At 43.0% G+C, this 24,670-nt stretch overlaps 1 protein-coding gene across 4 annotated transcripts; it reads right to left on the reverse strand.

Annotated features, from left to right (window-relative positions):
* Positions 1-34: 34 nt before the first annotated feature.
* LOC310870881 (SUN domain-containing ossification factor) lies at positions 35-22,889 on the reverse strand. Of its 4 annotated transcripts, none has more exons than XM_083782233.1 (24): positions 22,578-22,889; positions 17,885-17,990; positions 17,045-17,179; positions 15,234-15,508; positions 14,838-14,945; positions 14,356-14,494; positions 13,745-13,865; positions 11,635-11,762; positions 11,227-11,294; positions 10,757-10,864; positions 10,001-10,106; positions 9,560-9,580; positions 8,763-8,818; positions 7,482-7,564; positions 6,470-6,535; positions 6,281-6,346; positions 5,750-5,846; positions 3,895-5,289; positions 3,434-3,521; positions 2,985-3,089; positions 2,323-2,489; positions 1,743-1,834; positions 1,565-1,629; positions 35-1,071 (listed from the first exon to the last, which is right to left on the reverse strand). In XM_083782233.1, exons 1-24 carry the CDS (start codon positions 22,643-22,645, stop codon positions 604-606), a joined length of 4,131 nt encoding a protein of 1,376 aa, XP_083638359.1. In that variant the 5' UTR covers positions 22,646-22,889; the 3' UTR covers positions 35-603. The 4 variants fall into 4 exon arrangements, with proteins under 4 accessions (XP_083638359.1, XP_083638361.1, XP_083638360.1 ...); XM_083782234.1 differs by having other exon boundaries at positions 36-1,071; positions 1,574-1,629; XM_083782236.1 differs by having other exon boundaries at positions 933-1,071; positions 1,542-1,629.
* Positions 22,890-24,670: the final 1,781 nt, after the last annotated feature.

Consider the following 24,670-nt stretch of genomic DNA (forward strand, 5'->3'; position numbering starts at 1 on the left):
ACAGGAATCCATGGACGAAGAGAATAGACATGAGAAAAGATGGTCGAATTCAAATCCAGGACCTTATGCTTGAGCATAATGATCTGTGTACTCACTAGCTGAGCCATCAAGCACCCAAATGGTATGTTTTAGCCTTACAGTATCTCAACCCATGTTGTCAAGTTTAGACACACTAACATAAAATGGCATGTTATTCTCTTTATGAAATTTCACAGAATGAGACACGTTCGCCATGAGACAAAAAGGTAGAATTATCTCAACCCATGATGTCAAGTTTAAACACTTAAGTGATTTCTAGCATAAAATGGCATGATATTCTCTTTATGAAATTCCACAGAATGAGACATGTTTGTTTGCCATGAGACAAAGGAAGACTTTAATGGTAGGATTGGAAAAACTTGATTCATTTTGAACTTGAAGTGTCACAAATATAAAAGCCTGAAGAGAAGATTTCAACAAAAGAACATGGATTGAATTAAATGAAAGCAAACAGTGATGGGATTGTCTTGCATCAATGCTTCAAGCTGTCCTGTGCATACAGGAAATAACATCCACCCTCCTTTTAGGAGAGTTTTACAGTCGGTGAGGGAGAGCAGTGTTTTATCAGGCAGGACCTGAGAGGGCAGCGTTCACCCCACATGTTCCAGAGCTCAGCTCATTGCTCCTGCTCCCGAGGTCCGGCATGGTGCTGGTGGGGACGGGCATGTAATCCATCTTGTCCCTCCGCTGGGCCTGAAGCAAGTTCACCACAGAGGGGCCGGGCTTTGGACGCCTGCGTCTCAAGGCCCGCTTCTCCGCCTTGGTCCTGGGCAGCGGGAGGCCATCACAGAGCCGCGTGCAAGCTGTGGCCATCGTGGTGATGCCGCAGAAGGAGGCGTCGTCCGAGTGCGATGAGGATGAGCTACCCTCCGAGGGTGAGTCTTTAAAGGCTGGGTGAAGTAACCGATGGGCCGGGTATGCTGCGTGTGGCAGGCCATTACAGACAGTGAAACCGTTGGCCAGCTCTGGAGTAGGCAAGGAGGCTTTCAGGGTCTCCACTCCCTCTCTGGATTTCACCTTGGCACGTCGCTTCTGTAAAGGAAGGAAAGACAGACAGAAATGGCAATGTGAAAGTTCTTCATGTTTAGATAGATAGATAGATAGATAGTTTTTATTAAAGTGTCCTACATCATAAGATGCCCAGCCCGCACGGGCTTACAAGACACTCACAAAATTGTACATATATAATAATACATATACACAAATAGGCAGTTACTCATGGATACATCGTTCTCCAACGTAACTGCCATGCCTTCTCTATGAATTTTCCAAAAACAAAAACTTCATTACTGAACAACCAATTTAACATAAAACACTCAGACATTCAAAACAGATCTGGGTTCTTATCCTGAATTTTTTCAAATAAAACGGTTCTTAAATCATGGTATAGTGGACAGTAGAAAACAAAATGAAACTCATCCTCTACAACTCCCAGGTCACAAAGAGCACACAGTCGCTATATAAGTTAGATATCTCTAAGTCGGTGCTTCTCCCAAACGCACCACATTCACATTTTTGTAGGTACCGTCCACACCTTTCTGTTCGCTGGAGAAAACCTCTGTGTCTCCACTGTGGGCAGAGATTCTGGACCTGGGCAACAAGAAACAATAGACACAGATATATTAGTTATATTTCTCATGCATTAGCAAGTAGAAATACATACAAATATTGCACTGACACCATGGCACAAAGAAGTGACTTACCTTCAGTGGTAGGGATCTGCATTGAATCAGAATGCAGCAGCGGATAAGACGCTCGCCTCTTCAACCATGTATCGTCACACGAGGCAAACTGCCTGTTGGGGAAATTTTAATTAATGTTAGAGGACGAGAAGAGTCATATCACATCTGTTAAAACGTTTGAAGGCTTTTGCGAGATTCCTCTGAGATTTAACTACGATGGTAATCTTGTCGAATGTCCCTATTGACGCAGTATACGTGCTATAAAACTCCCAACAGCTACCCATCGCTCATTTCAAACAGGCCCTCCTGCCTTTGTCATGGTAATCATATCACAGATGTGTCTGTCCCCCTTGGATCCCAATTTTAATTAACTCCACTATTAAGTTTTGGCGATTACCGTCGATGCTTTTACCGATATATTTACGAGATGCAAATACTGCAAAATCAATTCTAATCTATTTGAAACACTTCATATTGATTAGAAGTTTTAGAAAACAGACACTTCAAAAACAGTCAATCTACAAGCTCACAGTCACAACGCGTGCAAGGGTGTAGATCAGCAATGTTTGGCGCATGACATCTAAGCACAGATCGGTCTCACCTCTCACAGCTGCTGTAGCTCCTGGGTTCTTCCGGGGGCTCCGGCTCTGCCAGCAGAGCGGGTGGTTCGATGTCTGCAGCGGCGCCGCAGCGGTTGGCACACAGGATCAGCCCCAGGAACAGACACAGTGTGAGAGACGCCAGCAGATAACTCTGTCTGTCAGACACCTGCAAGACAAGCGATCCATTTTAGCGATCGGCTAAATAATAATGAGATCAAAATTACAGTGTCACTTCCAAATGAGTCTCTCGAGACGTCAATGAAAAAAAGAGGGCGCTGTTTTTCCTTTGTTTTGCCAATGGGTTCCCAGATTGCTTCCAAATTAAAAAGGATAGATTATGTAGGTAGCTGGGTTTAATGACACCAGTTTGTGGTACCTTTTTAGTCTAAAACATGCTCTTCACAAGTGAGACCAGTACATTCATTCATATTTATCACACAATAAAAAAATGCATTTCGGGCAGGGACCCCATCATATATTTCTTAATAAACCTGTGTCTTTCCCAGGCATAGAGCATGTTGCAGCTACTGTACTTGCCCAAAACAGGGACACCAGTGTTTATGTGGTTCAAATGGCCTCTTAATTTTGTCTCCTGGCCTGAACACATCCTGGATATAGGCATTACTGTATAATATATTATATACAGATATACTGTACATACATCGTTCTGTAGCTGGCTGACCCTGACAGACAGGTTGAGAACTAGTTGTGTGATGTTCTCCAACTGGCCCTGCAAGAACTGGATGGACTCCGTCTGTCGCAGGTCCTGGGGGAAGGGGGAGGGCAGGGTTGGTTAGTAAATCAGTCATCTGGACTGATCACACGCAAGTGGGAAAAATGTAAACGAACGTACAGCAATGATAGATGGTGGAACATTTATGACTCTAACGTTAAGCTACAGTAATTGTAGCCTGGTTTTGGTGGAAATCCATCAGTGTCTCGCAAACAGTCGCTGGGTTTCATGTGGGACGCCAATTACGTCTCTGTGGACATTTTTCATGACCCTTGTTGTAAGCAACTGGTTCTCAGGTACTTATGGGGAAATTATCTAGTATTTAAATACAATCAACTTCATCTTTTTAAATTAACGTGTTTGCCTCCGGCGCTCACCTGCTCCTCTGCCATCCTGGCTGTGTTTTGCAGTTTAATGATGGTTTTGTTGAAAGCCTTCTGCATCTCCTCCATCTGCTTTCGATACCTTGAATTAAACGTCAGAAAAATGGTTATTTTTGCACCAATGCAGTTTCATTACAGTCGACAATTGGCACCACATCTTCTGTCACTTAATAATTATGTTCACAATCAATCAATTCATGGCTAATGAGGTATGTACCTTAAAGTAAAGTGTTACCAAAAATTTAGTTCACAATATTTTTGTAAAATAATCAAGACTTCTGCCCAAGACTTCTGCCCAATTTCTGCTCCTTGCAAGTCTTAAACGTTGCATGAACAAACAGCATGACTGATATTAATGCAATTTCTTGGTCAGTAATATACAGCACTACAGTACATAGTGTGTGTGTGTGTGTGTCAGTGTGTGTGTGTGTGTGTGTGTGTGTCTCTCTCCTCACCTCTGGCTGAGCTGTTCCAGGTAGCGACCACTGAGTGACATGTTCATCTCAAGAGCCTTGATCCTATTGTTGAGTCTCATGAACACGGACTCCTTCAGGCTGGAGCCGTGCACCTGGTTGCCGTTCCCTTGCTCCGTCATGTTGTGGAGCTCGGAGTAGAACTCCGAGTGAGTGGGGGAGAAGGAAGAGGAGGGAGGAGAGGTAGAGGAAGGGCGAGGCAGATGACCGTTGGTCGAGGTGAAGATCATGTCCTCCATGAGATCATCGACCACTTTGGATTCTGTTGCGGTGGCAGACAGGCCTTCGGAGGGGTCAAGCTCTGAGGCGGTGGGTGGAGCTGGGAGAAGTTCCTCGGGGGCAGGGCTACCGTTCTCAGGTGTGGCTGGAGGGACAGGCTGCTGTTCTGAAGCGGTGCTGGGCTGGGGAGTGTGAGCTTGTACTGCGGACTCTGTTTCCTGGGAGGGGGGATCTTGTCCAGATTGCCCGAAATCCATCTTAGGCTTGTCGTCTGTCGGGGGCACAGAGACGTGTTCCACTGTGGCGCTGCCACTGGTTCTGTCAGTGACGGGGACTGAGACACTTGGAGAGACTGTAGTCCCTCCCTGCCTCTCCGCAGCCTGCTCATCCTGGCTCCTGTCAGGGCTCAGTTCCTTGGGCAGGCCTTTGGATGAATGCTGGGGTAGCTGGGCAGCAGGGGTGGACTTGGCAGTGGGGGACTCTGTGGCGCTGGGTTTGGGGAGGCTTGATGTTTGACTGGGCTCCAACACGGGAGACTCAGACACAGACCCTGTCTGAGGCTCGGTGACGTTTCCTGGAATAAGTGGCACCTCCGAGGGACTGGCCGCGGTCTCAGCCGACCCAGGGTCAAGCTCCTTGTCCTGGGGTTGGTTTATTTCAGTGTGCGGCGGTTGTGTTACCTGGCTGACGGTAGGTGATAAGGGTAGCTTCAATGAAGGGAGGTAGGGGTGATGAGTAATTGTTGCGTTGCTCTCCGGGATTTGCGGTTTCCTTTGCTTGGACAGCCGGGTGGAACACTTCTGCATGAGATAATCCTCGAGAGAAGACGAACAAGAGCAGAAAGTAGAAGAGGGCTGGGAGGAGAATGAAAGTGGTCCACAGCAGTCCGAACTTTGATGCTGTCGCTTCTCCTTGGCCTCCCTCTCCTCCTTCGACTCTTCATCCTCATCCTCTTCCTCACCCAGAAGGGTGATGGTAGTGCTGATCGACTCATCCTCGTCTGCTGGCAAAGGGGTGACAATACTGTCCTCCACTGGAGGGAGCTCAAGCTCAGTGGACTCAGTGAAAGGTAACTCTGGAGTAGGGAGGTCCGGCGGGGGGGCTTCAGTTGCAGGGAAATCAGAGTCTACAAGGATCTCTGCCTCTTCTGCATCAGGCCTAGAGAAGGCAAATGAAGCACAGCACATTGAAGACTCCAAGAAAGTAGTACTGTACATTTAACAAAACCTCAAAGCTAAGTAAGTAGGTCGGACAGGCTTGTCGTCGTTATCAGTCGAGAAACGTGAGAGTCTATCTGTTACAATGTGCAAGAGTCCAAGAGCTCTACCAACTGACCTACCCGGACATTAAAGCTGCCGTTAGCAAAAAAATCACACCTGTGTGAACCGAGTGGTGCATCTCTCTCTCTCTCTACTAGAACTGGAAGCAACAGAGCTTCCACCTGAGATTTTAATTTACCCTGAAGATGCAGTGAAATGAAGTGATGCTTATATAAGGAGATTATATTTCATACGTTCATTAAAATATATCTATTACATTTAAGAATTCCATAGTATTTTTCAGTCTGTCTAGACTGTCTAGTTTCTGGCGATGTCTTCCAGAGACATATGCTACTCACATGGGGGCGATGGTTGTAGCGGCTCCAGCAGCTTCTGTGTTGGCATCAGTTTGCAGCGGTGGCTCAGTCATGTTCACTTCCTGAAATGATGCATTCCCTTCAGAAAGCCGGGAAGAGAAAGAAACAACATAAATTGTTACTGTAAAAGGTAAAGAATTGTACAAATCTGTATTCATACTGTATGTTCAATCCAGATGATTTGTGCCTGAATGACACTTGTGTGGTAATGGGTGTTACTGTTGAGACCCTTACAGGGTCTGTAACTCTGAGTGTACAAATGGAACCAAATGGAACCGTAATTAAATGTAATGGTTTGACAACCAGTGCTAAATCAAGTGGAATCCACACCACAGTTATAATTGACAGTGGTGAACAATATAATTGGGATCACTTTCAGAGCAATTTTAGGAACGATGAATCAAATCAAAATACATCTGAATTTAGAGGGAACCACATTCTATAATACGTTTACAGAAAATCCCTTATGGTTAACATTGTTCATAGTTGTCATTCTTGGAGTGTCAGACATACCTTGCATTTCCGAACTGCCCCCGAGAACAGCGGCGGCGGCGGTGTTCACCATGTTCAAAATGGCATCTGTGCGGACAAGAGAAACTTGGGTTACGCTTTACCAACTCCCAGCTATGGGATCATAAATACGTATTCTATATTTTAATTACCAATATTATCCACATTTAGACGATAGTACAAGGGACTTACCTTTGGCTGATCCAATCAGATTCTTGGAAGACTTGATCTCACCATGTACATAGCCAGGAGGGTAATCTGTAAGGACAATAATAATAATTTTGTCCCCTTTGGCTGCTTTGCACATACATGAAATTTGTCCTCTGCAATTACCTACCCTAACCAATAGGGGCAGTGGTTTCTATAAAATGTCTATCAAATTTCTATCAAATTGCAATAATAATAGCTATTATTATTATTGCAATTTGTACAGTGCCATGGGTGCAGTTAGGTGTTAAGTGCTTGTTCAGGGACACTTTGACAAGTGTGAAACAAGGGATGAATCAGCGACCTTGCCATTCCCAGAGAAATGTAGAGCCTGGTCATTACCGCTAAATGCAAGTCTTCTGTGTTACTGTATTAAGCATTAGGGCAATGCCTCCATGCTACACTGCATAAGTCCCAATTTTTCCCCTGCCTCTCAAAAATAGCTGGTCACAGCCTGGCCTCTTCCTCTCACAGCTCGTCTATGGCGATACCGTCTATTGCCTGTTCCTCAACACTGGATAAACTTGATCCACTTTTTCATCCTGCACACAGGTTTATTACCAATTCCACTTCAGGACTCATCACTGTACTTCTTACTATACTAGCTACATTGGTATACTCTCATTCACAAAGCGGCCAGTCTCTGTAATCTCCCATCTTACATTTGTTCTAAATTTGAACTAGTCTCAGATCAAATACTTGGCTGTACTATGTCGTACCCCCAACAAAATCTGAGTATTATATTAGTTTTTTATTGGTCACTTTGTTAGATTCTGTTTCTCCTTGAGCTACCTAGGTAGTGGGCACTGTTTTACAGATGATATATGTCTGTCATTCATTGTTATTAACATATTGTCCTGTATTTGTTGTTACTGGCAGAACTGTGTAACATGTATTTGCCTCTTCTCTTGGCCAGTTCACACTTGTAAGAGACTGCTTTACTGCTTAAACAAAGTACATAAATAAATAAACAATGAGCAAACTATAGTGCTCTCACCAAGGTCATCATCCGGATCCTCTGCTCTCTCCGAGGGGTCTGCTATCTCTTCATATTCCTCCACCATGCTGGTCCCAAACACCCTGGTTAACAGCACATTATGGGGATCCGTCTCCAAGTAAGGCTAGGGTAGCAGTGCAACATGTACTGTACACTAAAACTGACAGTGTAATTCAATTTCTGTAAAATCTCCACTGGCCACCAGAGGGCAGATTTGAATGGCATTAAAAGGTTTGTGATGCAAGTATGGAAGTCAATGAATGGGCAGTGGCCCCACCCTACCCCCACCCCCACCCCGCTATCTTGGGTCCCGCCAGCTGAACATGAGGAGTTCTTCACCCACATATCAACCTAACCATCTTGACAAACCAACGGTTGCGTGTCATTGTTAAAAATGATTTAACAATGACACTCCACTGCAGAATCCCGGTGTAGAATATATAATCCCTAGTAATGCCATACATAATCCTGAGTATTCAAAAACATTTGGTAGGCTTTCATGGAAATAACATACAGTTTCCGTCTTGATTATAACAGCAGTGTTGGGGTACATTATGAGCTAGGATTCTTTATCATGTTGGGGTACATTGTGTGCTAGGATTCTTTAGCATGTTGGGGTACATTGTGTACTAGGATTCTTTAGCATGTTGGGGTACATTGTGTACTAGGATTCTTTATAACAGCATGTTGGGGTACATTGTGTACTAGGATTCTTTAGCATGTTGGGGTACATTGTGTACTAGGATTCTTTAGCATGTTGGGGTACATTGTGTACTAGGATTCTTTAGCATGTTGGGGTACATTGTGTGGTAAGATTCTTTATGACAGCATGCTGGGGTACAACATGTGCTAGTTTGCCGTTTGTTTAAATGTGATCCATCTGCAATAAAAAGACAACTGTACTCTATGTTCTATGTAGGCTAAGGGGGAGTGGCTGGACTGTACATTTGAAAATATGCTGCAGGCGTATGTTGCCCCCTGCCCCCATAAGCAGACGTGCCAAGTCCAGCAACAGTACAGTAAGGTCTCCTTCAGGGCACAGTGCACTGCTACAGTGTAGGGGAGCGGCTGAGGGTAAGATAATGTCACCAGCAGCAATTGCGCACTATTGCATAACATTTGACATCCTTTTCTGAAAGTTGTGTGAAACTTGAGCGGGGATTCAGGGAGACACTGCACTATAAGGTTCCTGGTGGGAAGGTGCTGCACCTTGTGCTGACTTGTCATAAACTCACAGCCATGATTCAAAGTGTTGCCACTGTTACCTTACTGTTGGCTTACCTTATGAGACTGAGGGGACAGAAATGCTCAGAGCCGAAATGAGATATCAGCTCCACCTGAAAGACATTTGTTTTATTCGCACACTGTACTGAAGACATGCTACTTTTTTTCTTTCATGATGTGCCACACCACTCAGCATATGCAGCATTAATCACGTTACTGTATGTGCAAAGTGCAAAGCTATAGTTTGGTGAGTAGAAAAAACACTGTGTCTCAGTTAGTACTGTAGATGAAAGAGGGCAGTAGCAGTGAGCAACCACATACAGTACAACCTGTGATTCATATACAGCTGGAATTGAAAGGACATACTGCCTTTATTTCACAGGTGCAGCGGTTAATCAAACGTATCTATCTATTTAATCAATTTAAATTTTAAATTAAAATAGCAAAAAGAAAATGCTGATCTAGAAGTTCACAACACGTCACAATGCAATTATGCAACATGTTGTGAGCTTGCGTTGTAGATTGCCATTTTTGCATAACACTGTTGTACAAATATATGGCTCAAGTGGTTAATCATTTTAGTCAATTAAGAATCAAGTAGAATCTTTGTGTCGATTCGTTTACATTTACAATTTTTTTACACGCTTCATGATTATTGCATTAATCGAAAAAATTATCAATAGAATAATCGAAAATAATCGATAGCTGCAGCCCTAATTTTATTTAATTTACAGCGATAAAGCTAAATGGTCTATCAGTGACTGTTAACTGCACTCGGTTGCACAGCTCATTTCCCTCCACCTTCTCTACTGAACTCACTCATCCACAAACCTCTACGAGAAAAGAGGGCTAACCTTTATGTACTTGGTGAACATCTGATGCAAAAGGGAAACAAGAGAGAAGAGAGAGGGAGAAAGAGATAATAAATTTAAGGGATATAAACATGCATTTGTTCAACAGGACCTCGAAATGTATATGCTGGTTTAGATTCAAGATGCTATGGAAACAAAGCAAGAGATCTGCCAACCTCTCCCATACTGTAGCTGCAGTGTTCTGTACATTCTGTCCTAACCATGTACAGTACTTCTGAGTGTGAGCACACTGGTTTATTGCCCATGTGGACCATAGCATAGAATCAGCCAGCATACACAAGCAGCCCTGCTAAGAGACCTCTACTTTCCCAAACCATTTATTACAGTGATTTGTTGTATGTACTCTACTCAAGTACAGAATAAAGGTTAAAAAAAAAAAGACAGGATTTTGTAAGGGCACCCGATGGATTTCTGTGCACACACCTTGACATATTTGGCGTACAGATGTTCGTCCAAAGGGAAGCTCTGCACTGTGCGTTCGTCCCTGCCGTGAAAGGTCCCCAGCTTTAGCCACTTGTTGGTTGGATATCTGAGTTAATATGACAGAGCATGCATGGATTAAAGCAACATAAAATGTCACGTCTGGAAATGTTTGTATGACCAAGTCCTAATGTGCGATTTGTGAAACTTTATGAAAGGAGTCCGCCACGCTAGCACTGATTCCTAAACAAGTAACACACTATGTAAAATGATTATGTTTTAGTAACATAATTGTTCCTGCTGTTCCACCAGGTGAACAAATCACAGACTGAGGCTTTAACGTTTGCTTTTATATGAAATATCTGAGACTATTAAGATTTCATGGAAGATGTTTCTGAACATATTGCTAGTTTTATCACTTCAAAAGCTCTAATCTTAAATTAATAACCGGAAATAGCTCATCTACAAGGTGAGCAGATTGGAGCTTGCAGATTGGCTATTTTCGCTGCACAACATTCTTCCATATAGACATATACTGTAAGACATGCCGGCTTCTATGGAATCCAAATGCCCCTGTGCGCTCATCTGAGCACTCTGCTGGGTGAAGCCGTAAAAGCAGTTAACTTTCCCCCAGGGACTTTAAAATACTCCCCTACCCTTCCCGTAAAGGTTAAACAAACATGACCGTGTCGTGTGATGCTCTGTGTTTTTCAATGTACAGTAACAGCAATTTTCTTAAACAGTAGCAGCAGCGCTGACCTGTCACTGATGGACACCAGGAAGTCTTTGGGGGTTGAAGAGAACAGTTCAAAGTTAGCGATGTCCAACTGCTTCAACTGGATGGGCTCACAGAGCTCAATGATGAACCTGAGTGAGAAAAATATGGTTTAACTGAAAGTTAAAAGTAGTTTCACAGCTGTTTACCTTGCCCATCATGTCTCCTGACGATTACCCAAGGTTAACAACAACGAGAACATTTTACAAATCATCTACACTTACAGGAACAATACAATTACACACGCCGTTACATACCATTTGGAAAAAGAGAAGTATTTATAAAAACAACAATCTACCACCAGAAATCACAATTATCAATAGCTGTTCATAATAACTGTAACTGTAATAGTAATATTAAGTACAAATTATGTAAAGATAATCACAATGATCATTTCAGCCATAATTGTGTAGCACTACAGTATGTAGAAATGTATATACAGTACATTACATACCATATCTTATTGCTGCAAGGATTTAGCATGTACATGTCCATGTTTTCCATTAGTATGGCTGAGGTGCTCTGTGTAAAAACAAATCACTCATAATTATTCAAATGTAACATTAATCATTTCCCTAATGAAAGCGCTTTACATGCAAAATACCAATAAAACCTGATAAAACTCCACAACAGAGGGAGAATTATGGGAATATGACTGTGCTATAAATAATGTAAAAGTAAATACGATTTATGCCATCTATAATACATAAATAGCTCAATCAAAGTTTTAAAAGGCAATTCCCACAGCGTTCTATTCAGATAATCAACTAAGAGAAAAGTTTCTAAAAATCGATTTTCAACCGTTTCTTAAACTATGTGGTTGATATTGTCACTGTGAAGCGTACAGTAGTATGAGGTGTACCTTTGCCTCTGGGTTGGAGCCCAGGATCTTGGCACCACACTCCACTGATGCGTAGTTGTTGTTAAAGTTCTTCTGAACTTTCTTCACAGGAACAGAAGCCCCATTGGAAGAAGTATGAGTAGCCTGAGCTATGGAGACACAGAAAACACAGGAAACAATGGATTTCTCTAAATCACTTTTATACACATTCATTCGGAATATTCACTTAAACTTCGAGTTGCTTTCAGCCAACTACAGCAAAGGCAACGGTGCACAAAATCAAATTGTCAGACGCCATAGTGGCTGATGGATTACAAAAGCCACTTTGGCTCTATTCTAAAAGCCAAAAAGGCATTATAAAACCAAACAAGATCCTTGAGTGATGGTTGGTTAAATGTTCAAGTGGCTGCTTGTATAGACAAAATATACCAGCCAGTCAAAATGGACCAGCATTAGGTTGTGCAAAGTGTTATTTTCACACCCTGATGAGCAGCGGAATTGACACCAGCACAGATGAAAAACCACCCGGTGAAAATGCAACAGAAAGATGATGCGTTCAAGCTCACACAATCATTTAAGAACACTGGTGTAGGGGTGCAACAGTTAGGGTACTTTCACACCGGACATGTTTGGTTCGTTTAAAACAAACCATGGTCCGCTTACCCCTTTGGTTCGGTTGGTGTGAACGTGCATCCGAACTCTGGTGTGGATCAAAGAAACGAACCATGGTCCACTAAAAAAGGCCGGACTCGGTTCGCTTCCGTGTTAATGCATTCGGACTTTATAGAGGACCAAATACAGGACGATAGCCAAAATAGCCGTCGGCAGTTGTGAGGCTGCATTAATAATTAGTTCTAAAAGCATGTATTTTTTACGGGGATCACTATTGATATGACAGCTATAGCTGTCTGATTTTAATAGTAGACGCATATATGTCGAGGCGCAGCGCAAATTTAATGGCAGCGTACGAGGTTCACGTGCGCAAAAATAACAGATGTACAAGTTATCGACACGGAATGGTATGTACGGTATGGTACATGATGTACCATTGTAGATCTGTTTATTGTAAGCATGTGCCGCCGCCACCACGCAAAGTTATGACGAAGCCTTCGATGCGACCTCTTTTCTTTTTTTCACTATTTGGTTCGCTTAACATGTCCACGTGTCATTTGTTTACATATTTGGTACGCTTTACAAAGTCCAGTGTGAACACCAAACGGACCGAAATCTAAATGCAAATATTTGGTCCTTGGTCCTTGTTCCGGACCTTCTAAGTGAACTTTGGGTGTGAAAACGGCCTTAATCAAATTAATCAATTGACAATAATTTATTAAAATTAAGAAATGGTAAAGGCGTTGTGAGCTTGTATAGATTGGCTATATTCACTATTTTTGCACGACAAAACATCACATAGTGACAAATAGCTCAATCAATTTGTCGATATACGGGTGATAAAAAAAAGCAATCGATAGAATGTTTACTAAGATGATCATCAACATTTGCTGTCCTGAGGGGCACGGTGGCACAGTTGGTAGTGCTGTCGCCTCACAGCTAGAAGGTCCTGGGTTCGATTCCCGCTCGGGGCGCTGTGGGTGCTGGCGGCGTGTTTCCTCCTCCGCGTCATCAGTGCCCATACCCGAAGGCGGGGTTGGCGAAAGGGCCTTTCTGTGTGGAGTTTACATGTTCTCTCCGTGTCCCCTAGGGTAGGTACCCTCACAAAAACATGCAGTAATCCTGGTCTCTAAACTGCCTCCCCCTGGCCAGCCGGGACGCCTGATGGAGGGGAAAGGAACTGGTTGGAATAACGTGCTCCTTCCACGCGCTACGTCCAACCAGGGAAACTCCCCCCTGTCAGGTGTAAAGGAGCAACTTGGACACTCAAGCATGAAGGAAGCATGAGTTAAGTCCGTTGCTCTCCCTAGGTTGGCGGAGGGTGTGTAGAGCCCAGGATCGCATCACAGGATGATTGACACAGGGGTGAAAAATGGGTTACAAAATCGTGGGACAAAAAATATAAATAAAAAAAAACAACAAAAAAAACATTTGCTGTCCTAATGCAAAAAAATAAGTTTGATTTGATACTCTGGAGCTTCACATACAAATAAAAAATAAAGCTGGTGCATAAACTTACTCTTCTCATTCTCCACCTCCTCCATTACTTTTCTCTTCCACTCATCAAACGTGGGGTTGTCCTCCGGGTCCTTGCTACCAGTGCTGGAATCTGTTTCTGCAGCCACGGGAGGACTCAAACCCTGTCAACAATTAACAAAAACATGTATGTACACTGTACAGTATGTCATGTATATAAATGTAAATGTATAACATCTGTAGGTGTATACATTATGATTCAGCATTTAAAAAACAACAACCATTAAAGGCATAAATAAAATCTGCAATCCGGAATTCTAATGAATAAAACTGTACATTTGTATCTGTATAGCAACTGTATAACTAGCACATCTGCAGTGGTTAAGGGTGTCTCCCTAGTTCATAGTACTCTTCCATTGACAAATGTAGAGCCTGGTGTCGTCGTGTACAAGTACTGTAACCTCACCCCACCAGGCTTTCCACAACAGGTTGTCATTCCGAACTGACCAGTTTACACATTAGCATTATCTACACATTAGTACCGGTGGTGAACGTCATCTATATTTGTCGATTTACACCGATGGCAGTGAGTGAGGCAAGTATCGGCTGATACCAATGTACAGCCGATAAAATGGGCGCATTCCTGCTGCATACCTTTTCCTTCAGCATGTGTGATGTGTTGCCCCCCAGGCTATCTGTGCTGCGCGCTGGCGGAGGACTCATTGCTGGGTCTGTGTGGGTCTTGGTACCCGCTATGTGAGCGTTGGAAGTGTTCTCCAAGACCACCGGAGGACTACAAAGGCAGGAGATAATTAACAGAAAGATTCCACCGTGTTACATAGATCTATAGAGAGATATCTATATCATATTATAGTACCGCCCAGATCTGTACAGTATAACAGGTGTGGATGGTATGGGTACACAGTAGGGCCAGACCAATAGATCGGTTGTTATTTGATTACAACATCAGCAATTATGCTTATGTTTTTGCCGATAGGTTCCCAGATAGAGCACCGATGAGCCCTTCTGCCCTTCTACCTTCCACTGGCTGAAGTGTGCTGGATTTCTCTTTGCCGAAATCCAGTATTTATTATTATTTATGTCGTCCAGTAGGGCATGTCACCAACTGTACCCACCTTGCATCATCATAAGGGTTGGCCTCGCCTGCTTCGCAGTCAGTCGTGGCCAAATGTTCGTCGCTGGGCTCAGGCGGAGGCATGTCAGACTCAACATTGTCTGAACCACTGGAAAGAGAAAGCAGACCATGTGTTTTGTGCAGAGCAGACCGATTCAACTTAGAACATTATAGTATGTTTTTCTCCATTGTTAATTGATCGTCCGCGCTGCAAACTTGTACATCTGCTATTTACTTTTTTTATTTTTTTATCTTTAAAGTGTTCTTGAAAAAAGGAATCTTGAATCATTTTTAATTACGTAATAGTTTGAGAACTACTTATTTAGCAGACATTTTGTAGAATGGGCCTGAGGGCTTAATGGGTTTTCATCAAGGGTTCTCTGTGATGGCAGCTTACCTGCTGAGGGTTTGGTCCTGTGGAGCAGAGATGCTGGAGGCCTCTGCAGAGTCAGACGTAGCGTTGTCAGGGGTAACGGCCGCAGCGCCAGAAGATGCAGGGGATGCAGGGGAGGGCTCCGAAGTTACGGCTGGCTGCTGGTCCTGAGTAATGGTGGGAGGAGGAGTGTCTGGAAGTTGTGTGTCTGGCTCTGGCTCACCTGCTGCTGCTGCATCATCTGTCTCCGTCTCCGTCTCCAGGTTCACCTCTGCAGCTGGCTCCTCTGCTCTCATAGCCTGATAAGTAATCAAATACATTTCTTAGTGATAAAAATAGCATGGAAGTTTCAATTTCCTCCATATATCTTTATCTTATTAATGGAGCAGTTCACTCAATTATTATTCTTTTCTATCAATTACACACCCCATGAAGCCATGAATTGATGGAGATTTTGTGTTTGTCATTTGTTACTGAGCAAATCATTTGATGACCAGCGGAGTCTCCGATAGGAGACTATTGACTGATGACCCGGTCATAGTAATTATTGGCTCAGGAATGCGACAAAGAAAACTATTAAAAAAAAATTCAATAATAATTATATTAGCTTCAATATTAATATTCATAAGTGATTAGTTCGATTAACTGTTGCATTCCCAAACACATTGCACTGTCTGGTGAAATATGGAAGTCAAAATGTAGTTGGCCTCTTTGCTGGAGCTAACACCCTCCTAATGCTCCACCTGTTGTTCCGCGAACAACAGATGAAGTGAACCATTGGCCAGCCAGTTGGACCATGGCCAGGTCTAAATCCATCCCCGCCGTAGACTCACTGTAAGCTGTTTAAAAACAAAACGCCTGATAGCCGAATCGTTAGGGTCGGGGCGCTGTGGTCTGGGTGATGGCTGATTTAAGCACTCACACGTGGCCTGAGTCCAAACTAATTGGACTCTGAGCTGGGTGTGACTGCACACCCCAATAGATATACACAGTATAAATTAAACAGTCATGCCCACACACTCAGGGATAGACTGGGATCAACTTGTTTTCCAATTTTACAACCTAGAGATGATCCAATTTAGAGTGAATGAATCGGCGGATATGGATTTAGCCTGTGCTCCCAAAATAAGTCCCTTGGAAACCAGGGGCATCATTGTACTGAAATCGCATGAAAGTATTTTCTTGATAGATTTTGTTTGGTATGTCCACATTTTATTTTAATTCATAGCGACTGGCAGGACTAGGCTACTAGATTCAGCATTCATGTGTGGGGAACAATAACAGGCAGATACAGATATTAGTAGGGGAATTCGTAGCATAGAATGGATCACACTACTAGTCAGTTCAGAAAGAAAACCAGGCCTCTTGTTAGTTGTTACGGCAGCATGTCTATCAACTCTGGCTTGTAACAGCTTGCCAGTCAGTGTGTATCTGTATAATATTAAAATGTGTTTGAACGATCAAACTGTGTGTCTATCTGGTTGTCTAGGAAACCCAAGCAACAGACGTTTCTGGCGGCAACAACTTGCTACAGGCGTATATACCATTGATAAGTGTACTTGATGTACAGTACAGTTCACTGTGCATTCCATTATGCTCCCTCTAATTCTGCACATTCCTCATTATACATTCCATGTTGCTGCTGTAAGAAGGTATTAAAGAGGATTAGCTAATCGTTTACTCCGGTGAACTAAAAGAAAACAACAAATCATATCATCATATCTGGACCCATTGCTGTGTCAAAACACACTGCATGCTTTCGTGAGAACAACAACACGATCTTGGCTCAGGATTTACACCGTTTCATCCGTGTTGGAATCCAATCAACGCTGTACCTCGGGACCTTGTTCCACGTCCTCGTCCTCCTCCGCCAAAGCCTGGGTGTCCAGGTCCTCGTCTGGCCGCTGTCCAGCTGTCATGAGTTCATCTTCGGACAGAGAGTGGACATGTGACACCAGGCTCTCCTCAGCCTGCGGAAAGTTAGTTGCAGAAATGTAACTCTGCCACATGCCAAAGCTGCTTACCCATCTGCATTCAAATACTATAGAGCACCGAAGTCTGACGTCAATATTGGTAGAGGGCGCAAATCCACAGGTTCATGTACTTTTTATTTGCATTGTAATCCCCATAGGGGGATTTTAGATCGCCTCATATAATAACTGTGTTTGAAAAATAAACATGTTATAAACAGGCTTATACACCTGATTTTCGGCCTGGATCTTTGAGAGATTTGGGTGAAACGTTCTACACACAATCTATGGACCATTATCTGAAATCCCAGTTGAAGAGACGTTTGTACGTGAAAACATGAATTTGGCTGTTAACGACAAAACAACTGATTGTGTCTGGATAGTTCAGTAGGTGGAGCTCCCGCCTTTGGAACACAAGGTCATGGGTTCAAATCCGGGTACCAACAACTCAGCGTATGAGTGTCCCCCCCCCCCCCACACACACACACACACACATATTGTTCTTATTGCTTATTGCCTTCCGTCTTGAAGGCAAGCAGCCTTATCGCTGCTTGCAGCTAAAACATTTTTATTACATTTGCCGTGACACCAGAGCTCCCATGGTAGTAGTTGAACATACCATTAAATACCTAATGAACTGAAGTATGTTTACGTGAATGGGGTCGAGCATTTACGGAGCCTTGCATTTGTGGTTTGTGGTCTTACCGTCGGAGTGTTTTCACTCTGCTCTTCCTCCGACACGATGTCCTGTGCAGGCAGGGACGTGGAATCCTGCAGCTGCTCTGTGCAGCCGACATAACAGCTGGGATGCCTACGGGACAGAGTCACAAGTAGGAATGTTCCGTTGACTTACTTTGAGCAAAAAGAGGTCATCTGGTAATTCTGCACAATATTGACAGAAAATTGGCACACAAACACATATTTGGAATAAGTTATTTTATAGTCCTCGAGAAGAAAACGGTCATAAATGAAACGTAGACACCTGCTGTCTTGTACAGGCTCACGGCATGAAGTTATGGGAAAAAGCAGGTGGCCATGGCACTAAATAAGGTCAGTTTCTCTTATCTGTGTCTGCAAAGTCAGGTAAAGAGGACAAAAGCAGAAGTCATGCATCTCCCAACTTTGACTGGGAGAAAGCCAAAACCTTTCTTGATTAAATTAAGCTCCTTGAAAAGAAGGTGACACAGACATGAACAGATGATAAATAAAACAATGTGACTCATGTCATCGGTGCTGGTCTTTTATGGGAAATGTTTTTGGACAAAATATGTCAAAGAATCCCTCCTTTTCTCCTAGCAGTGTAACATGCTGCTATGTCTGTGTGTTGTGACATAATGTCAGGAAAGCAATCGGTGTCACTGCAACTGAGGTCACTCCTGGAGGAGTGGCAACAATAATCACTAGCAGTGACGTGGCAGTGATGATGAAACCTACTGTGTACCACCCTGGGCAAGACCTAAGCTGAAAAGACTATCAGCGGATGTTGCGGGATTTTAGCGGAAGTGAAATCGTTGATGCTTTACAAATCAGTTTACATTCTCCGCGAATGAAACAAGTGTTGTGATTGGTCTGGAAAATATCGTATCCGGGGGAAATACATTTGACGGCTGTTCCGGAGGATACAACCGCCGATTGCTTCTCTGCCTTAGGTTGTGACCAGGCTTTTCTTTTCGCAGATAAGTAAGCCTGGGACCGAGGCTAACTGTGTACAGCTATAGCCTCATCACTGCCGACTGTTACATCCAAAGGCACCTGCCAACCCCATACTTTCAAGACATGATCCAGCCTAGGAATACTGTCCCAACCATCCCTAAAATACCCTGGCCAACGCTCCACAGGACTGCAGACTGACAATTTTCCTCCACAGTCTCACCTTTGTTCGATAGTTGCTAGTTTAGTATGCTTGTTCTCATGTGTTTTGTACAGTATATATTATATTTTCTTTTTCTTTGACCACAAATTCGTTTCTAGTTTGAGCCACTACAACATTGTTCTCTATGCGACTATTTTTCTTTGCTGACATTCGTACTCTGCTTAGTGTCTCTACCAGGCCGAAGGCATGGGGAGAGAGTATGTTTTGCACTCCGTCCGTGGGTCCGTGGGTCTGTCCGTCTGTGTACAGCTAATCTCCGGCACCGGCGTTAACCCAGTCGATGCCAAACTTTGCACACACACTCCCTAGATGCCAAAGATGAACCTCTGCCCCAAATTTTCCAGAACGGCCTGTTATAGCGCCACCAGGAGGGCGACTTTTGTAAAACACATTTATTGATATTACTCAGACTCCTCCATATTTTGTCCAACAATCCCGCAAATCGTTACACAGTGTATCTATAGTCATGTGCTCAAAACAGATCTGATCAATATTTCCTATTCAATCCTGATTGGCTAATATTGGCTTTCAAAATTTGCAGGATTGGCCCGTTTTCAACAAAAAGCCTCAAATCATGAACGCAGCGTGCAAAACACATTTTTGGAACAAAATGCCTCAAATTATCCAATTGGCACCCTTTTCACATCGGCTCATTATAGCACCACCAGGAGGCCTCAACCTGACCTGTGCCCCGAGGGGCACTTTGTCTAGTTTCAATCTCATACTTGTAACTTGCTCTGAATAAGATGTCATCTTATTAATTAACAGTAATAAAGGTCCTTGTGCATAAAAAAGGACAAATATACAAATAAGTCAAAAGTAACATTGTGTGCATTGTTTGTTTTTTAAATTAAATAAAGTTCAACTGGTATTGTGGCATATGTTTTTTAAATTAAATAAACTTCAACTGGTATTGTGGCTGATTGAGTCAAAGTGTGAAACTTAGTGGTACAGAACTGCTAGACTTGTGGCCCAGAGAATGATACGTGCCAAATTGTGTTCCTTTTAAGATACATACGACTGAAGTGCACAAATGTTAGTATGTTCACTTTGTCTGGCTTTAGTTGTGCTTGTAGAGGTGTGAGAAATATACTCAAGTGCACTAAACACTCTCTTGGAAACCATTGTAATTGCAGTCGTGAGTCCTGTCCTGAGTTAGAGGACTCAGGACATCCAACATCGTCCCATTCCTACTACTGTACAAAGATTCAACACGCTCACGTTCCAACTGGAGGATAAAGGTCAGTGAGTGTACAGCGCTCCAGTTTTAAAGATCACACTCCAGCACTTGGCCTTGTCAACACTCGGGCCATTCACAAGAACCTCTTTTAGGATTTCCGTTTAAGCCGTCTGCTTGGCCACTGGTGTGGCTGGCGCATGTCCGTCTCGCAAAGCTGGCCAAGTCATATAAACAGTGAAACAAACAGCACTCAAGTTTGTATCCTAATTAAAAGCCAGCAGCTGTAATGTACAAAGTGGTGGTAATAAAGCATGGCTTGTCTTGCATAAATAATGGAGCCGGTCAAGAAAGTATTTCATGCTGTTAGTCAATGGAGGCCGAATCGAAACTGGTTGAAATGAAGATGACCGACATTGCACTGACGTCACAGATGACTGACATCACACACTGGCCAAATGATCAGAGATCCACAGCAGACCATTATTAGAGCCCAATCCATCTTGCTTCCTCTTGAGTACCAAATTAGCTAGAGACCGCTGATAAAAAGGGACCCAGAAGTAGGACAGGTTGTTAATAGAACACAGTGACACAGACACACACAGGCACATTTGGCTGCCTGATATAGACAATATCGCCATGAAATATGGATGAGATGTGACTGACTGAGCAAAACATTCACTGGAAGCATTGTTTCCATCCCTACGGGAGTTGTTGCCTGCCCTTATTCCCTCAACCAAGCAGCACTCAGTAACTACCAGCTCCAGCTCCCTTCTGGACGTGTGGGGCGGGCCTGGCAGCTGTGCCATAGCTCCGCCTCCTGTGCAGGGGCGTGGCACTGAAAGTCAACAGGAGAGTGGATGTCTTGATGCTCCTATACAACTGTACATAACTTAAGAGATAAACATGCATCATATCAGAGCAGAGCAAAGATCGAGTGTATCTGTACACGTCACATGATCCTTTAGACACACACCTTATATCATTAGGCGTGCGTGATTATAAACACAAGAGCAGGTATGACTATCAGATCTGATATATGATATCTAACCAGAACGAATCCTGGAACGTTGTTATGGGCGGTTAATCCGGTTATCACGACATATTACCCTTACCCATTGATTTCCTGTCTCAATCAGTTCCATTACATTTCTGCCTGGACATATTCACAGACTGAGACTACATACATTCAAAGCATGCTGACTAGTAGGGCTACTGCTGACTTGATTGTGAGTCATAAATGTAACATAGGTCGGCTCCAACATCACGTACAAAGATCTCAAACTAACACTCTTGCATAAGATGTGTAGGGTCAGGTCGACAGTGTGCTCACTGCTCAGTATCATCAAGCATACTGGTTCAAAACCCATCATCAGTAACATCATCATCCTCCATCCTATTAATCTCTCTCTCAAGTCTATAGTGACCTGCTGTGACATCATCAGATTTACGGTACTGATATGAGAGCATAGTGTACCACAGCCAACAGCTCTCTCTCATCAAGCTTTACATAAATTGCTGGTTGGCAATTGCTAATGCCATCAAGAAGAGCTTACAGTCCAGTTATGTTGGCTCTCTCAGTCTTTCAGAAACCTGTTGGAACGGATCGAGCTCCGATCATGATTCCAATTTCCAAGTAACACAGGTCATCTGACTGAGTTTCTGCATCAGTCAGACAAGATGACATGACACAAACTCTGATGGTCTATGATTGACAGGTGACCACCACCATGATGAACAGTGATGTTGTGAAATACAAACCGATGCTATTGAACAAAAAAAAGCTAATCCAAAGGTAACGTATATTATGTATATATCACAAAAAAGTGAATTCTGAAATATAAAAACTACGAAAAACTGCTATATAACTGATACAATGACTGGTACAATAAATGAATTGAGAATTTGAATTGTTTTTAATTATTATAGTCTCTTAATACTGCATACAAGTACCTTCGATTCATGTTATTTTGTATTCATGTACTTTTTGTGCAACACCTACAAGTGTTGCACCACCACCGTACTAGCATCACATCACACAATTCAGCCCATCAGGTGCCACATCAAGCCTCGTGTATACTTCGTAGTACGACGGTGTCGATGGCCAAAACATAACAGATCTACAAGTGAACAACGCGGGCGCATTGCGACGCGTTGTTGACTTGTAGATCTGTTTTTATGGCAAGCAATACAATACAACGTTAGCTCTGGCTAACGTAGCCTAGCTAATGTTAGCTGCACTTGTGTGTATGTGTGTTGTGAGCCAGAAGGTTACCGCAATAAACGTAATTCCCTAATAGATTATGGAATAATATAAAATGTATAAATACGTGTATTCGTAAACTTACCGAGAGACTAAAGCCAGTACACACAGCCACACTAAAACAAGTCGCCACCAAAGCGCTGCTGGCATCATCCTCCCGTTGGGACAGACATCCTCGAACTGAACATCGTGTTTACATGACAAGAACACACATAATCCTTCTTCTAATTCCTGTTTGTGGTTGGATTTTCTATTCGGTAGTGAACAACGAACTGGCAGGCCAGGTAAACGTTAAATGTCCCGTTATACTGTTGTACTACAGTATCTTAATAAATAAGTCGTCCGCTGGGCAGTATATTTAAGTCTGATTTAAGTCTAGCACTGTCACTTGGTTTCATTTCATATGAGCCGTGATGTGCTCTCCTGTCAGACCGCTCGAGCTGCCGAACAACTGTCAGTGCCCTGCTGTCCAATCACAAGGCGCCGTCGGTGTCCCCGTCCAATCACAGCGCAGCAGAGCTGTTGCGCAGTTTACGCTGAGCCGGACCGGGGGGCGATTCGACTTTGTGGTTTGCAGATCCGGTCTGGAACGGATACCGAAACGCATCAGTGTACGCGCGTGCAAATTACCGGATACAGTAGGCGGGACTGTGGGTCCTTAGACTAGAGTATATATACTCTATGTGGGTCTGATGAGCACTGAGCAGTAAACAGAAACCCTGTAGCCTTCCACCGGCATTGTGTGGAAAGTTAAAGGACCACTTCACCACTTTTCAACCTATCTTCATATAATAGGTCCTCACTATAATCATGAAAAAATGGCGCAATTTCTTTCTACTCTGTCTGTGTCTCATAGAAGGGCTGTAGGCAGTTCAGAAACCGTCTTCCAGTGACATCATAGATGGGGAATACAAGCTAATAGAAACTGCAGGCTTTCTAGCCCTGAAAAGTTGCAATTTGAAAATGGAAGCCATCGTTATCACCATAATGAAAATCTAAATCTGCCTAATGATGATGTCACTGGAAGACGGTTTCTAAACTGTCCACAGCCGCCCTATGAGACACAGACTGAGTAGAAAGAAATCGTGCCATTTTATCATGATTATTAGTGAGGACCTATATGAAGATAGGTTGAAAAGTGGTGAAGTGGTCCTTTAACGCAAGTTTTAATTGAGCAATATTGGAAGGGCTTGTTATTTGAAGGCAAGCCTCGTATTTGGCTGCATGGGTGGAGATTAATGCTGACTTTTTTTTTTATATTTATTTTTTACAGCGGTGATCTTGGTATTCATAATAAATTAATAATGTTACTTTACTGCCATCTGCTGGGTTGTAACAGCTTCCCAGACCAGTGCAAACTATTTATGTCCATACAATTCCATACCCCACCCACTGCCCAGATGGAAAAAGTATCAATAAAGCATGTGGGCAGACACTGCTAAATGTATCCAACAGCTAGTCTTCTTGAACTACATAAGATCTGCAGAATACCACAAAAGTGGTAAGAAGGTTTGAGACAATCAATGGTCCACCCATAGCAATAGCTCCCTCTTGTGTTGATAAGGCTCTGCTCTTCATCATAATATAGGTTTGCAATTATTTTTGGCACATTTTTGAGCGGTGGCACACCATCTCCTATGCACAGCTATGTGTGTCCATATGTATGTCTGAGTGTGGCAATGTATGTTTATTGCAGACTCAGGGTCCATAGAGAACCTCAATTCCTGAATACTTTTTCAAATCGACCAACCGTGTCATTTTTGTAAATGAACCACTAATTCAGCCTAGCATCCCTATTCTGAGTAACATACATTTACATTTGCTAAAAATGTGTGATTGTGACCTAAAGGATTGGGATGGTTCACTGTGTGCTCTCTCTCTCCTTTCTCCATCAGTAGTGTTTTGTCTCCAGTACATCAATGTTACACAGTCAATAATACAATACTAAAATGTATTCTAGGATTTCAGTCAATCTTGTTTAAACTAAAGGTAGTGTAGCCTAAAGTTAAAATGTGTGAAATAGCTCTATATTGTGATAGTACTCTATAGAGTGTTTGTTCACTAACAGTGAGTCTCCATGTCTATCCAGCTTTTTATTTCCCTAACATATTATGTCATATTTGTCAAACATATTACATTTGTCTCCCTTTGTCCACAATGATGACACCAGACACAAAG

This window comes from Protomyctophum parallelum (genome assembly GCF_964188405.1).
Source record: "Protomyctophum parallelum genome assembly, chromosome: 14".
Taxonomy (NCBI): Eukaryota; Metazoa; Chordata; class Actinopteri; order Myctophiformes; family Myctophidae; genus Protomyctophum; species Protomyctophum parallelum.